The sequence below is a fragment of the Lolium rigidum genome, chromosome 2, assembly GCF_022539505.1.
Source record: "Lolium rigidum isolate FL_2022 chromosome 2, APGP_CSIRO_Lrig_0.1, whole genome shotgun sequence".
In the NCBI taxonomy this organism is placed as follows: domain Eukaryota; kingdom Viridiplantae; phylum Streptophyta; class Magnoliopsida; order Poales; family Poaceae; genus Lolium; species Lolium rigidum.
The window spans coordinates 237,254,814-237,268,551 of record NC_061509.1 but is presented as its reverse complement, the minus strand read 5'-3'; the positions used below and the strand labels follow the sequence as shown (position 1 = coordinate 237,268,551).

General features: G+C 40.1%; 1 protein-coding gene across 4 annotated transcripts; it reads left to right on the top strand.

The window, feature by feature from the left end:
* Positions 1-5,601: 5,601 nt before the first annotated feature.
* On the top strand, positions 5,602-12,851 carry LOC124693152 (phospholipid--sterol O-acyltransferase-like). Of its 4 annotated transcripts, none has more exons than XM_047226610.1 (17): positions 5,602-5,856; positions 6,589-6,724; positions 7,579-7,723; positions 8,445-8,614; positions 8,689-8,765; positions 9,245-9,458; positions 9,553-9,727; positions 9,945-10,044; positions 10,115-10,209; positions 10,738-10,789; positions 10,888-10,959; positions 11,108-11,276; positions 11,703-11,807; positions 11,882-11,966; positions 12,053-12,135; positions 12,219-12,359; positions 12,458-12,851. In XM_047226610.1, the coding sequence occupies exons 1-15, from the start codon at positions 5,602-5,604 to the stop codon at positions 12,132-12,134; spliced, it is 1,932 nt and encodes a 643-aa protein (XP_047082566.1). In that variant the 3' UTR covers position 12,135; positions 12,219-12,359; positions 12,458-12,851. The 4 variants fall into 4 exon arrangements, with proteins under 4 accessions (XP_047082566.1, XP_047082567.1, XP_047082568.1 ...); XM_047226611.1 differs by having other exon boundaries at positions 12,443-12,851; XM_047226612.1 differs by lacking the exons at positions 11,703-11,807; positions 12,053-12,135; positions 12,219-12,359; positions 12,458-12,851 and having other exon boundaries at positions 5,749-5,856; positions 11,860-11,967.
* The last annotated feature ends 887 nt before the right edge of the window (positions 12,852-13,738 follow it).

The following is a 13,738-nucleotide window of genomic DNA, read 5'->3' as shown; positions in this document are numbered from 1 at the left end:
ACAAATTAACATAAATTTAAAATATATTTATTTGCGTACGTCGACGATGAACAAAGGATATCAAAAGGAGAGCAACAAAAGTAGGAATCACTCAAGGAGGAAGCCACATGAATATTTAGAATATATGATACGTACAATGGAATGAATATGTAATGTTATTATGTACTTCATTTCCTTATTTTGTACAATCAAGTTCACTTCATTGACTTCACTGGACGAAAAAAGGATAACCATTGTAAAACAGCTTCTTACTTTCGAATTCTTCAATCTGTTCGCGAACGAAACTTGCCAAATAATCAGGAGAATCATAAGTGAGCATCATTCCGGCGAAGAACTGTCGAAAACTTTCGATGTCAACCTGAAAAACACGAAACAACACAATGGTTAATGATCTTCAACAAGAATGCACAAGCTCCAAACGAAAAAGTACACAACGACTAGACAAAAAGATGCACAAGTACTAAAAACAACCATTGACATGTACTATTTATACAGACGAACAAGTACTAAAAACTGCGTTAAATACTATTGAATAAAACTTTGTACACAACACATTACCTACCTTGAATACATCTGGGTAAAAATTAGCCTTGAATATCCAAATAAACCTCATTGCATAGATACCACAGTCACGCCTCGCGCTTGTCCTAATGGTCAAAAAGAAAGAAACAATTAAATCCAAACACAAGTAAAACAAAATAAAATCATAGTTCACATTAAGGAAAGATGATTACTCCGAACAAGAAGGGGTGCTACAAACTTTTATCTTGAACGATGAGATATTTAATCTCTCGACACCATGAAGATAACTCGTAAAGTTTCTTAAATGATTTGCACTCGAAAGAATAAAAATAAAAGTTATTGTTGTCATGTGTAAATAATTATTTAATTAGCTAGATTACAACGAAAACCATACAATTCTTTGAGTAGAAGCCATCCGAGCTTCAATCAACTCCAACGAGCTAGACACTCTAAATTTCCTGAAATGGAAGTCGACAAAGATAACCCACCAATGGCCGTAATCGCAACAAGTAATGTAGACCTGTTTGAAATTAAACAATCACACGAGAAATAAGAAAGCATCCACGATACTTGTAGTAGAAAAAATATAAGCGCCAAACAAAACATGACAAACATGCCTCTTCCCTATCCAAACTATAGTACTTCAGATCATGTTCACCAAAGCTTGCAAGCAAGATGAATAGGGTCAGCCTCATCCACATCAAGAATATGCTGGAAAAAACAACAAGAAGATGTTTAAAAAACTAAATGCTAAAAACATTTAGTTAAAAAATAAATAAATCTAAAACATATACACATGACGTACCGCCAAAGAGCTCAGAATAAATAAGAAATCAAGACCATCATCAACGCACTTAAGAAAAACATCCATAACGAAGGATCCATGAAACCACCACCCTTCATAGCAAGGTAGAAACTATGCCAATTGACGGACTTACCACCAACTTCAAGTATTTTCTCGGAACTGCAATTGTTAAAAACAACAAGAATAAACATCCGTATATACAAAAATAGATGAAAAATAGATGGAAAATTGAATTCCAATGGTTACCCTTCAATGTAATTCCTAGGAGCCTCAAGTACATCAACAAACAACATTCTATGCAAAGCAGTTACAGGGACTTCCTCCTCCCCGCATAGCTCCTTAAGCTCAAGACAATCATCGAATCGCCGTCCGCATAGGAATCATACTCCCGAGCCACGTAACTACCTCCAACAACATTTTCAGCTTTGAGGCTCCTTTCCCTTGCATGTACATGGCCCCGAACGCTCAAGACAACAATCCTCAAGACAATAATCAGAATCAGTGTCTGCATTGCCATCACCCTTCTGTGCCACGTAACTACCTCCAACAACATTTTCAGTTTCAGTGCTCCTTTCTCTTGCAAGCACATGGCTGCTTCTTCAACTCAATTGACAAAAGAGAAACCATATCACGCATCCGATCAGCAAGACCACGTCCCGTTCTTATCATCGACGAAATGAAGATAGTCTTCCACATTTCTTTCAGCTTAGAACGTAACTGTAAATAAAAAATACAATTAAGAATGCAATTTACAATAACACAATAATTAAAAATCAAAAAGACATAATAAAAAACCTTACATCATTATGCATTTCACCAGGAAACATATCTGAGATGTGACGATCGACTGCTTCACGAAGATGGTCAGGAATACCAGAACGAGAGTGAAAACCTGGATCTGCCATCTTTTCCAACCTCAATAAGCACTGGAGAACACTAAAATTAGTTCAGTGTACAATGTGTGCAGCTTATCACTTTCGAAACTAGAAAAAACAGGACAACAAAAAAAGATTACAACAGTAAACCACCTTTGTCGTCGCAATTGCATATCTTCACTACACGTCTAAAACGATACGCGCCTTTGGCGCAAATACATCAACAACCAAACAAGGAAACCAAAAGAAAGCAACATAATTTACACGCATGCACTCGGCGAAGACGTGTAACGTAACAAGCACCTTTGCTGCCGCTAAACTCTACAACAAATAGGTGCACAAGTACAAGAGATATAGATGCACAATTACAAGAGATATAGGTGCACAAGTACAAGAGATATACGTGCACAAGTACAACAGATATACGTGCACAAGTACAAGAGATATAGGTGCACAAGTACAACAGATATACGTGCACAAGTACAACAGATATACGTGCACAAGTACAAGAGATATAGGTGCACAAGTACAACAGATATACGTGCACAAGTACAAGAGATATACGTGCACAAGTACGATAGACTAAGCTACGCAAGTACATAACAAATTGTCACACGAGTACCAAGGTCAAACACGAACAAGTACAAGACACAAAGGACAAGCAAGTACCAGAAGAAACGGGTGGACAGAAGTACAAAACTATCTTATGAACAACCACTGGACAAACCCTAGAAACAGTTCAGGTACGATGTGTGATAAAACTAGACCAAACAGTACAACAGAATACACAGATAGAAACCACAAGAACCACCAGAGTTGTCGAATCTCGCATGTCAACACGACACGGGAAACTCAGCGGCTAATCCAGAGCGGGTAAATCGACAAGAAAAAAGACCAAGAAACCCTAAATAGTGAAACTCCAGCAGCTCATCCAGATGCATGTAACCACGAAATGTGGAATTATACGGCTACTCCGACAAAGGCAAACCCTAACTGGTGTTACTCAGAAAGTGTATAACCAAGAAGAGGCGGAAGAAATCGATGAAAAAAGAACGACTTTACTGAGAGAAAATGCATCTGCATCCGCCTTCCGCATATTTTCCATTTGAAAGTGCTACCTCCCTCCCATTAATTCCCCAGAAAACTCACAGCCCGGAAATACAAAGGGAAAATACTGATTCGATCTAATCGAATCAAAGGGAAAAACCAAGATCTTAGAAGCCCTAAGCAGGCACAAAAACGCGACAGCGCTTACCACTGGAGCAGGAAAAACGTCCGCCGACGATGAGTTGCGAGAGGTTCTCGACAGCAACGGTGGAGAAGGGAAAATAGCAGCGCCGCCGACGAGACGACCAGCCGAAGGAACCAGACGACAGAAGAATAAGGGAAAAAACGGAGATAAAGGCAGACGCGAAACGGGTCCCTGTAAACCCGTTAAGTGAGAAGCGGACCCGTTACGAGAAGTGGACGGTTCGCAAAATCACCAGAAAGCAACACGTGTCGAGCGCGGAGGAAGTCCACCGGCAAATTCCGCGACCCACGTTCAACTACGTGTCGCGCGCGGAGAAAGTCTCTTCCCTTCTCAGAGGTCGGCCTTTTTCTAGAGTTTTCGCAATTTGCCTGCCTGGCAGGAAATATTTTTTGCTGATAGGAACAAGAACCGCAGATCCTCTCAACGAAATGTGGTTTCAGTTTTTTCATCATCTAAAAAAGGTTTTATGTTACTTTTCGGTCATTCCGTGTGTCTAATGATTTTTTAAGATAAATTACTTATGTAAATGCTTGCAAATACGTACATAAACTTACCATCATGAACGCATGTACATCTTACCCTATGATTATCTCCAAAAGGGGAGGAGAGACGATTCTCAAAGCATAGGGAGAAGAGAAGGCCATGATTTTTTTTTTGAACAGGGGAGGTCCCGAAGGACCTACAGCTTCAAACCAGTCAAAGCGGTGGAGGTACAATATACAGAAATGGTCGAAATAAAATTGAAAAATACAAGCGGACCCTTACAATTTGCATAAAAGACCTTAAAAAGTGACAGGAAAAGCAATCAAGTCCAGCTCCTTCTCCACCACAGCAGGGCTCGCCGTAGTCAACCTGCACGTCGGCGGGGACAAGACCACTTGGGGCATGGAGGTGGGAGCCAACTACGACGCAACCAGAGGGCCTCCACAGTGGTAGTAACGCCTGGAGGTTGTTGAAGACCTGGAAGCGACGGCCGGACACCATCACTCGAGGTTGGAGGGGCCGCCTTTCAGCCATGTAGAACGATGATAGTGGCGCCGTAGGGAACCTCCGGTGAGAAGCTATGACGCTCCCCTATTGCGGATCCAGTGGGCAGCCGACCAAGAGCAGCATCTCCTCCCCAATCACGCCACCATGACGAATCAGGGAGAGAAGCTTGCAGCTCCGATCTTGACCACCAAATCCAGCCGAATCAGTCTTATTTATGGAGATCTGCACCTTCTTCCGTCGCCGTAGCACCGGCTCCGATCACCAGAGCACCGTAACGCAGCGGAAGAGGATGGTGTGGCGATCTGCCGCCTCCCTCCCGGCATAGACGCCATACGCCATATAGGACCAAACTCTAAACCTAACACTACAACTATCTACTCCGGCGCCTTCTCATGCCTTGCTCCGGCCGGCTATCCGGCGCAGAGGACATCGGAGCGACTGGGCAAGAGAGAAAGAACTCTCAACTATAGTAGCAGAGCGAGAGAGGGGGAGGGGGGAAATGAGAGCGTTTACGCCATTATGGCCAGGGAAAATTAAAACGCCCTTTTTTTTGCACCAACTAACAAACATACTCTCTCATTCCCCCAGCTTTCTCCCCGAGAAAGCCTTCCTGAGATTCAAAGAAAAAGGTTTTATGTTGCGCATAATTTTAAATGCAAGTTAAACTGTGCAAACTTTGACAAAATATAGATAATAATAGAAAGATATACTATGATAAATGCATACAATATGATAATATGTATCATGAAAATTCTAAAAATATTATTCTTTTATTGTATATGGTTATATTTTTATCAATATAGATGATAAAATTTTACGAAGTTTGACTTTGACCAAACTTTATGTGCAACATATTTTGGACAGGCTATCATAAAATACATATTTATATTACATGTAATCCATATTTGATTTTATAATGTTGATATCTTTCATACATTTGGTGATTTCTCATAATTTTAACTTTGACCAAAATTAATATGCACTACATGAGAATAGAATGATGATAGAAATAGATCACAGCCGTCGTCTTCAAAAATGATGGCCCAGATTGCCCCACTCCTAGTCCCCACTGCCCTTCCGAAACGCCTAGAGCGCTCCTGGTACCTATCGCGCTCCAGTCGACCAATCTGTGACTGGAACAACCAAATCACCTCGAAATGCCTCGATGGCGGCTCCGATCTGGCCGGCTCGCCTGCGCGATGGCTATCGTGGCGGCGACCGCGGCCGCGGCAGCCGTGGGCGTGGCCGCCGGAGTAGGGGAAGCCGAGGCGGAGTTCGACTACCGGAAGCTATCGGGGATAATAATCCCGGGATTCGCGTCGACGCAGCTGCGGGCGTGGTCGGTGCTCGACTGCCCCTATTCGCCCTTCGACTTCAACCCCCTCGACCCCGTCTGGCTCGACTCCACCAAGGTCGAGATCCGTGTACCTTACCAGCTCTCCCGAAATATCCGACTGCTGTGCTAGTTTTAGCTATTTTTTTTGTTGCCTAGGGATTATTATTGTGTGCGTGTTTGGTCTCCCGGTTGGTCGATAGACTAGAAGCAAATCAAAAAATCTATGCTGGTTTGAGTACTTTCTTTTGCCACTTCGACTCAGGAACAGCTTTTTGTTGGCATAAAGTTGTTTGTTGTTAGCCCGGAACATGCTTTCCAAAATTAGCTTTCAGGTTTGTCAGCGTAGTGAAGTAGGTAACGGTTTTGAACCGTTCCACTGATTCCTGTGTGGCGTCAGTAATGCATAGGAGGAACTCTGCTGTAATTTCTGAGAAAATCATATCTACTAATTTATCTGTGGTTAATTTCGTAACACCGTGACTAGTAGTTCTGCATTAACCAATTCACCAACTGCTTGGGTATTCACCCTCAACTCACAAAATTGAAAAGGCACAACGAGTTGGCATGTTTAGTTTAGAAAATTGTACCACCTAATTCCACAATAAACAGGCATGTGCGGCTAGTCATAATCAAAAGACAAGTCCTTGTTCGGCCAAATTATGTCTAACGTGTTCAGAAGAGATAGTGTACTCTGTAGATGGCTACATGCTATTTTGCTACACATATATGATTGTGTACTTGGTAGATTGCTCCCCTGAGTATTTTATCAATTTAATATGTCTAATTTGGTATGTTCAATATGGTGCAGCTTTTCTCTGCTCTAAATTGCTGGCTTAAATGCATGCTGCTTGACCCCTATAACCAGACGGACCATCCAGAATGCAAGTCAAGGCCGGATAGTGGTCTTTCTGCAATTACAGAGTTGGACCCTGGTTATATAACAGGTGAAATACATTAGTTATTTATAGTAATTGTTTCCGTATTACGTAGCACATGGTCCCTCTTATTATCTTTGGCACCTCATTTTACAAGTTTGAGCTAAAAAGACGAAAACATGAACAAATATGGCATCCAGTGACATTGTGATCACTGGGATGCCCAGTTGTAGTCACTAGTGAGGAACAGATCACATTCTTTATTCTGCTGTAAGCTTTCATTGCATAATAACATTGATTTCATCACTCAGAATACTTATGTTAATTTAATGCAACGGAGAAAAACATGACCATCCATGGGTGTAACTGCTCTTGTCCGATGCAATGAAGATCAGATGATAAAGTTCCTTCGGACAAGTTTTTAATCTAAATCCATGTACATTTGTTCCTCGGATAACATATTAGATTTACTTTCGTTGACATTCCATGGTGTGAGACCCAAGCTGAACAAAACAGATGCCCAACTTAAGCCCATGTATGGCAAGATGATTGGGTTTAGTTCCACCTTGTTAGTCAAGAGGAAGTTATGCCCAAGTGTCAAATGCATTTGAAGTTTTCAACGTCCAGTTAACCCTTTTGCATGAAGTGAGGAAAAAAGGCCTAACCAGGATGTCATGATTGTGTGGTTCGTTCACAGTGGGGCAGGCCTAAGCCTATATAGGCTCGAACGTTACACATTTTCCTAAGTTATCTACTGCGCATGTTATTCCTAAAAAAGAAGAATAAAAGAAATGCCCAAATTTGCATTTATCATGTTTGTTAGTATATTGTCAAACCATCCATTCATTTCTTCGTGGAAAAAAGAAACAGAGCAATGATCGATTTTTGCATGTACTAATGCGGTCTTATTGACAATGTTTCAGGTCCTCTTTCTTCAATATGGAAAGAATGGGTCAAATGGTGTGTAGAGTTTGGTATTGAAGCTAATGCTATCATCGCTGTTCCGTACGATTGGAGGCTACCCCCGTCGATGCTTGAGGAGAGGGATCTGTACTTTCATAAATTGAAGTTCGTAATACTTAACTCATCTTCTCATAGAGATACCAATTCTCTCACTCAGTCCAGTTTCTTATTCTGTTTGGTGTTTTAAATGTACATGGCTAAGTGACAGTCATGTAATTGTACACTGTCAACGACCTTGCACATCCCAGCTCACCAGGCAACAATGAACAAGAATACTTTTAAGTTATATACAACGTAGGATGCTTAGTTAATTGTCTTCTCATGCCCATAAGTGCTGAGCATACCTGATGTCTGACGGGCTACCCTCTTTTAGAAATATATGATGTTTAAGCCTGCTGACAAACTTCATTGACTTTGGTGGTTGATATATAAAAATGCTTAGATTGTTCAGGTTAAAATGCAACAGTCATGGAAGATATATAATAGTATACAATTTGAATTTTTCGTACTACCTTACGCACATAAGTAATGTTTAAGGTTGCATGTCGGATAGATGTCCCAAATGTCATAAATTCATGAATAGAGGAATATTTGTTTGCAGTAGTAACTGACAAGAATAATACAATTCTGGTTATCTTTAAAAGATTTCATTCCTAAGTGATAAGATTTTGTATGCCAATTTTCAGTTCTCATATTCCCATTAAGTTGTAAAAGAATTATTAGTTTTATGTAAGCACATATGTTTGAGTATAGCTCTACAATTTTTGATAGTGTTATATGTGGAGAGAGCTTGGTGTTTGATGCTCACAGGTTCTTTCATATGCAGATTAACTTTTGAAATTGCATTGAAACTTCGAGGAGGGCCATCTTTAGTTTTTGCTCATTCCATGGGAAACAACGTATTTCGGTACTTCTTGGAATGGTTGAAACTAGAAATTGCTCCAAAGCACTACATCCAATGGCTTGACAAACATATACATGCGTACTTTGCAGTTGGTAAGTCAACCAGAAATCTTTAATTCATCACCAACTTTCTTTTCCTCATGCTTCCTGTTTTTTCGTACTTTCAGGTGCTCCTCTTCTCGGATCTACTGAATCAATTAGAGCTACTCTCTCTGGGACAACATCTGGTCTTCCAGTCACTGAGGTTAGTTTCAGTGAATCTTATTCTATTGCCATAATATTATATAAAATGAATGGCACAACAATCCCTTTAGAATTATTCGCAAAAAAAAAAAAACAATCCCTTTAGAATTAGTGACACAACTATCTTACCATTAGATATTTGTTGAAAAATACTTTCATGTAACCATGATGTTGAAGTCTAACAGTATGTCGCAAGAGGAATTAATGGACAAATTTTATTCATTACCTACCAACCTGTCACGGTTTCGGGCAAACCTTAAAGTCAAATCGTCCTATAAAAAACATCAATGGGAGGAGTTTTTTTTGCAACATGGTTAGTCTTGAATATAAGGTTTTCCATGTGAAAATTATGTCTTCAAATATCACCCAGAATGTAGAAATATATTTCCTTGTTCTTCTGCTCTATCTTTTGATTTATGGGCTTCTAATTGTGATCCCAATTACCACTTTTATGCATCTAAAATTCTATATTGGTTTCAGGGGACAGCCCGGTTGATGTTTAATTCATTTGCTGCTTCTTTATGGCTCTTGCCATTCTCAAAATACTGCAAAGCTGATAATATATACTGGAAGAATTTTTTTGAGGGAAAGGGAGGTTATCCTCACAGACAACAATGCGATGAGATGGAGTATACTTCAGACTACTCTGGATGGCCCACAACCCTCGTCAGTATCGAGGTTCCTACAGTTCGAGGTTCTTTGTGAAATCACTTCTGTTCTTGCAGATAATAAGTTCTTTTCACTAAGCAGCTGCACTGCTTTTTGTCTTTTCTGTTTCTCCCTTACAGGTGCGGATGCGTATCCATCCATTATGGACCTAACAGAGGACATAACATCCAACATGGAGTGTGGAAAGCCAACACTCTTGACATTTTCTGCCAGAGAAGTTTCAGATGGTACTTTGTTCAAAACTATTCTGGATTACGACCCACAGAGCAAAGCCCTTCTTCATCAGCTGGAGAAGTAAGTTTTAGTTATGTTTTCTGCAGTGCTTCTACATCGTAATTGACCAGTGTCTTGAAAAAAAAGATGTGCAGGCTTGAGATACAACTTTTTGGATAGATTGATTGATATAAGTATGGTGCACAGTGCACACTAACTAGTGAACCACCAAACAAAGTCTAGCTTTTAATCAAAAGTAGTATATAAGAACTCGTATTTTTATCCCTGTTGATCTCAGGTACTACCAAGGTGACCCAGTTCTCAATCCTCTCACTCCCTGGGAGAGACCGCCAATAAAGAATGTATTCTGCATATACGGCATTGATTCTAAGACTGAGGTATAATCATGGATTCTTCTTTAGTTATAAAAACTGTCACTTGTCACTCATGGTTTTTTTTATGAAGCAGGTAGGATATTTTTTTGCACCAAGTGGCAAACCATATCCAGATAACTGGATAGTAACAGATGTGATTTATGAGTTTGAACAGTCCCTACTGTCAAGGCAGGTATCAATGATCTTAATTTCAAAAGTTCAGTGCTCATCTAAGCCAAGTACCTACTGTGTTTCTGCCTGCATGGCTGCTTCTGTGAACGGGTTTCCATAGAGGAGTGTTTATTTGACTGCAACTTGACTTTTTTCATCTAGAAGGTCCAAATGGGTCCTTCTATAGGTTTTGTTTCTGTCAATAGTCGTACCGTTGATGATATTATTGTTACTTTGAGATACTTCTGGGGATTTCACTATATGTTAGTTTGCTTATTTTTCTGACATCTATTCCGTGTTTGTACTCATGAAACGCTGGGGGCATATACTGGAGACAAAGATTACATGCAATGGTTCATCTGTAAAGAAACTAGTAGTTTTAGGACAGGTTCATAGCAAGTTACCCTGCTTTAGTAATTAGTACTTTGGTGTCACTTATTCACTGTTACTCCGAGTTTTTTTAAACTGTAGACACTCCAAGACTTCAATTTTTGGTCTTCAAAAGTATTTATCTGGGCCTCTTCTAATATTATTTTTCCTTACCAGATCAGGTCATTCTGTTTCCGGAAAGCCAAACAATTCCAGTGGAGATGGAACGGTATGTATTACCAAATGCTTTTCCCACCCAAATTCAATCTCTTCTGGTCGAACTAACAAAATTTCTCTCAATTATCAATTAAATATGTTTCATGGTAGGTATCCTACAACTCCCTCTCATTGTGCAAGCAATGGCTTGGGCCAAAAGTGAACATAACAAGAGCTCCACAGGTATTCTACTTTCTCCCTACTGGTATTATTCTCAACGTGCAAAATGAATGCCTGGCTGTAATATCCTTGTTTAGGCTAATCAAAATGTGGTGACTATTTTCTTATGGTGTATCAAAATGTTAATGTGCCATTCCTGTTCCTTTTGCAGGCAGAACATGATGGATCTGATTTACAGACAAGCATGAATGCTGAGCATTATCATGGTCAGGATCTATTTCCAAACATGACAAGGGCTCCACATGTGAAGTACATAACCTACTATGAAGATGCTGAAAGTATCCCAGGATGGAGAACAGCAGTCTGGGAGCTTGACAAAGGTGCAAAACTGGGTTTTCTTTCCCTAATTTACTTACAATTTGGTTATAGTACTTCTCCTTGTACCTGCTATTATGTTTCACTATGAGGGACTCCTTCAGAAGTTTCATGCTTGTGTTGTGCATACATGTTTGTACTAGAGTCAGGAGTATCTTCATGTGAGTATGGTGTTATCATATTTCCAGAACTTGCATCCAATCCTCTATCAGACACAAAAATAAATCCCACATTTTTTTCCGAGAAAAGGCAAAAGAATCTGCATTTCTTTTCATTGAACAGGAAGGCATCAGGGGTACAACCTCAACCTCCAGAGAGGAGGGACACACACACACGACCGTCCTCACCAAGCGACCTTTTCTTTTTGCTATGAAACACTAATACTGAGGTTTTCTTTTTGTAAGATGACAAAAGTTTTCTTATTTGAACAGCAAATCACAGGAATATTGTTAGGATGCCGGTAGTTATGCGTGAGTTATGGCTTGAAGTGTGGCATGACATGCACCCTTATTCGAAATCAAAATTTGTGACAAAAGGTCTGCTTCAGTTTCACCTCTTGCAATACTGAGTTCAGTTTCAATTTTCAAGTTCTTTAACAGTAGTCAAACAGCTTTCCGAGGTCCGTTAAGAAACGAAGATTGCCACTGGGACTACGCAAAAGCTCGGTGTGGTTTTCCAGAATTCTGTGAATACAGGTCTTTGATCACTTTGTCCTTGTTTGCCAGTTATACTCTTATTCATTATCGGCAACAATGACATTTTCCAGTCACTTTAAATTTAGGTACACGTTTGGTGACGTGCATCTAGGAATGAGCTGCAGGCTGAAAAATTCATCAACTACGCTCCTTCGGCAGTATATCTGAAGTATGTGGCTTTGGTGACGTAATTATTCTTTTCTCTTTCTTTGTTGAAAACCATATCTGACAGATTTTACTGATCCATTGCAGACTATTCTTTGTTTTTCTGAGTAACTTATGAATTATCACTCACATGTTATTATACTGGACATTCCTCTTTTGCTTGGCCATGAAATTACTCGGTGGGGATGTAACATGGACAAGTTGGGCTGAAGCCCCATCTAGAAACAGGTAAAACAATATTGTTGTTTTTGTGGCTATTTTGATATTTGTCACTGATTGGGGCGCCTTATCAGAACTAATTTTGTTTGTAGTTATGATATTTTCAGGACTGGTGTTGTTTGTAACACCAAACCTCCAGCCACATGGAAGCCGCTCGTAGCAGAATTGACTCGATCATGCCAAAGTTTTGCCATGAGATCACGCTGGTGTGTACAGTAGGTTTGGCTGTTTGGGCAGCCAATTGCTCACATTAACGGTCTGAGAAAGGTACTCCGTGCTTCCGTGGTACTCCCTCGGTCTGGATGTATAGGGTGAATTTCGTTTGGTTAAGTGTTTGACCAACAATGGCTCCATTGGCATGTAATTAGTGTGAGTACGAACTATTGTCATCAGATTTGTACTTACAGGTACTTAGTTGTTACTTCGCCGTGAGTTGTGCGAATCTAGCTAAACATCTTTGCAGTTGATTGATTAGATGCGTTTGCTTGATCTCTACTTCTACTTCTGAGTTCTGATTTCTGACGCATGCTGGGTGCTTAGATGGAGGTTGTTTCTCGGAGAGCTTATGTGTTCCTGCAGAGTTGATTTGTCTACGGTAGTCTGCCTTGGTTTGCATGATTGTACTACCTTTTTTTTTTTTTTTTTTTTTTTTTTTTTGCGAATGATTGTACTGCCTGCTAGCACGTGATTGTAAGAGATCAAAGAGCTGGGTCGCCGTGCAATCTTGTCCGGTGAAAAGTTGGTTCTTGTGCGCGAAGTAGTCTGCAGAGTCAAAACGTAAGGAACTTTCCAGACACGTTCATCGTTGGGAAAACCAGGTCGGTGGCAGCAGATTCAGGATTTTAATGGGAATACCGCTCTATGCTAGCAATGTACACTCCGGTTCTACTCGGGTTCGAGCGTAACCACGGAATCAGTGGGCTCTGAGAACCAAACACGACCTGTCAAGTCCACGGCAATAAATACTACTTCCTCCGTCAACAAATAAGTGGACATCTAGCTAAAATATTTGTCTATGAAAGAGTGTACTTCTATGTTCTCAATGCATTTTAAATTAGCAAAAGTTGTTTCTCTCTCATCGTACGGAAATCAAACCCAATAACATTCAACACATGTTATCTTAATTTTGTACATGCACTAAGCCTACTGGAGATAAAATAATTAAAGAGAAGAGAGATGTTGATTACATCTTTCCAATGCAAATTTTCTTTTCTTTTACTAATTTATCTTGAAAATCCTGCACGTCCACTTATTTATGTATTTATGGACGGAGGGAGTACAGTATTTGAAATAGTATTACTAAAGAAAAGAAGTCTTTGCCAATGCTTTCTAGCTCCAACACGTCGTATAACTTGTTTCGTACGGCTATTGCATCATGTCACTCGCAG

Excerpts from the sequence above, each read along its gene's own strand:
- LOC124693152 (XM_047226610.1), top strand. The coding sequence starts at position 5,602 with ATGCCTCGATGGCGGCTCCGATCTGGCCGGCTCGCCTGCGCGATGGCT. Across the intron at positions 10,790-10,887 it reads ATTCCAGTGGAGATGGAACG|GTATCCTACAACTCCCTCTC; the intron begins GTATGTATTACC and ends GTTTCATGGTAG. Across the intron at positions 10,960-11,107 it reads ACATAACAAGAGCTCCACAG|GCAGAACATGATGGATCTGA; the intron begins GTATTCTACTTT and ends TTCCTTTTGCAG.